Here is a 2,145-nt window from a genome sequence, read left to right as displayed (position 1 = left end):
GCTGATACTAAGGGCTTAAGTAGAAAGCCATGTTTTGAGAATGATGATGGCAACAAATGTACAAATGTGCTTGACATACAATGGATGGATGTATGGATTGTGATGAGAGTTGTATGAGCCCCCCAAAAAATGATTTTTAAAAATATCAACAGCAACTAATTAGACATAATGTTGATGCCATTCATTCAAAGGACTACTTTATTTATTTGTGGGCATATTTATTTATTTAGGTCCTTTGTAAAGTTAGAGTAACCTAGGTGGTGCATGCAATGTGCAATCACTGCTAACCTAAAGGTTGGCTGTTTGAACCCATGCACAGGTTCCACAAAATGAACCCAAGCACAGGTGCCAGAAAAGAAAGAGTAGGCGATCTGAGTCCTTAAAGATTGCTGCCAGGAAAATGCTATGGGACAGTTCTACTGTGGACTATATGGGGTTGCCTTGAGTGAGAATCAACTGGAGAGCAGTAGGTGGGTTACACAAGTCAGCGTTGAGGCCATTCATGATTTCCTTTCCCTCTGAACAGTTATTTATGTCTTTCAAATATTTAATGAAGAGATGAAAACAAGGTAGACTGAAGTCAAGTAAGATGAGAGACTACTAGTTATTTATTTAAGAAAAATTCTTTTTATAATTTCAGCTAGGATTGCATTAAGTGAACTGGGGTCAACAATATACCACTGGTTTAAAATGAACTTGTGACCAACAAAAATCAACCTCAATTCCAGGACTTCAGAAATAAGACAAATCTTTCATAATAACCCAATGAAAAAGCATGGGCATTGTGGTAGTTCACTGTAATTCAAGGTCTATGTTAATTAAGCTACTAACATTGATCGAGCAGTGCATTTGTATCTTGTTTATAGTGGGAAATGGCTCTACACAAATGCACAAGGAACTTCTTATCCAAGGGGTATGTGCCTGCCCTATTACTCTTCCAGTGTCGTGAAGGTAGGCTATGTTTCATTTATTTTACTTGAACTCCGCAGAGAGATTCAATTAAATTTCTATAACTCCCAATGTCTGATTAAAGGGGGGTATGTAAGCTTTATATTATATAGTCCTACAAGATATGTCATGAAGAGGCTGTCATATTCTCTTTATCTAATTAGAATAGAAATGTTATATAAAAACTGTCAATTAGTATTGGAGGTAAATCACTGGGGTTCAGAGTTTTAAAAGAATATCTTATCCCAGTTAGCCTGTACAGGTTAAGAAGGCTCTTTGAACATTAAATACGGTTATTTATAACAATATGTGTTATACACAACACTTCATGGCTGATTTGGAAAATAAGAATAATTATTCTTACACTGATAGAAAACACATGAATAATATATCAAATCATGACAGCGTTGAAGCTCATTTTCAGAAACCATTTGACCTACAAATAGGCAACCCCACTTGGTTATCTGATCCTTTACCAGATCACTAAGCTTAAGCAAAAGCTGCCCAGCTAACCATATGATGTTCTTGAACACTTTAAGGTTTGCCTTGATTTCCTTTAGTGCCTTTAGTATTCCCAGCCCAGTCATGTTCAAATTGCAAACGTAATAACTAGAACTTGTTACAATGACTACAAGATCTGTTGATTATTTGATTATTTTTATTCCTATGGATATGCCTGCTAGTGTCAATATAGTCTAATAATTATTAGTCCATTTGGGTTAGTATAATTCCAGGGCACATTTTAATCTTCATATTAATGAGGTAAAAATACCAAATCAGAATGTCTTATCCTTACGCCTGCCAGAAAGCTAATTTTACTCTTTGGAAACTAAAAATGTGCCATTAAAATGGAGATGAAAGCATGTAATAGAAGGACAGGCTAGGGTAACAAGCAACTCTGCCTTGGAACCTGCTTGCTTTTCATGTTTGCTTCATAACGTACACCCTTTCCACATGGTTGTTTAAACATTATTTCACATTGAGAAACTGCACCTGGGATTATGTTTATGTTCTACCTGTCTGGTATCAGGTGTAGAGTGGTCAACCAATTATATATCTCTTATTCTGTACAATAGTATTCATTATTTGTCCAGGCTATTTAGAAGGAGACTGCATAAATCCAACATTTGCTATCATTATGCTCTAAAATAGAATTTCAAGTGTTACACTAAAGTCTCTAAAATATCATTTGTCAAA

At 35.4% G+C, this 2,145-nt stretch overlaps 1 protein-coding gene across 1 annotated transcript in view; it reads left to right on the top strand.

The window, feature by feature from the left end:
- Window positions 1-2,145, top strand: part of ADAM7 (ADAM metallopeptidase domain 7) — a 57,214-nt gene that overhangs the window by 38,408 nt on the left and 16,661 nt on the right. The window contains exon 9 of the mRNA XM_045286839.1: window positions 867-1,037. Coding sequence (XP_045142774.1) covers window positions 867-1,037 — 171 coding nt within the window. The remainder of the gene's footprint in view (window positions 1-866; window positions 1,038-2,145) is intronic.

The sequence above is a fragment of the Echinops telfairi genome, unplaced genomic scaffold (assembly GCF_000313985.2).
Source record: "Echinops telfairi isolate 266 unplaced genomic scaffold, ASM31398v2 ScPeMD7_9;HRSCAF=40, whole genome shotgun sequence".
Lineage (NCBI taxonomy): Eukaryota > Metazoa > Chordata > Mammalia > Afrosoricida > Tenrecidae > Echinops > Echinops telfairi.
This window is presented reverse-complemented; position numbering and strand designations above follow the sequence as displayed.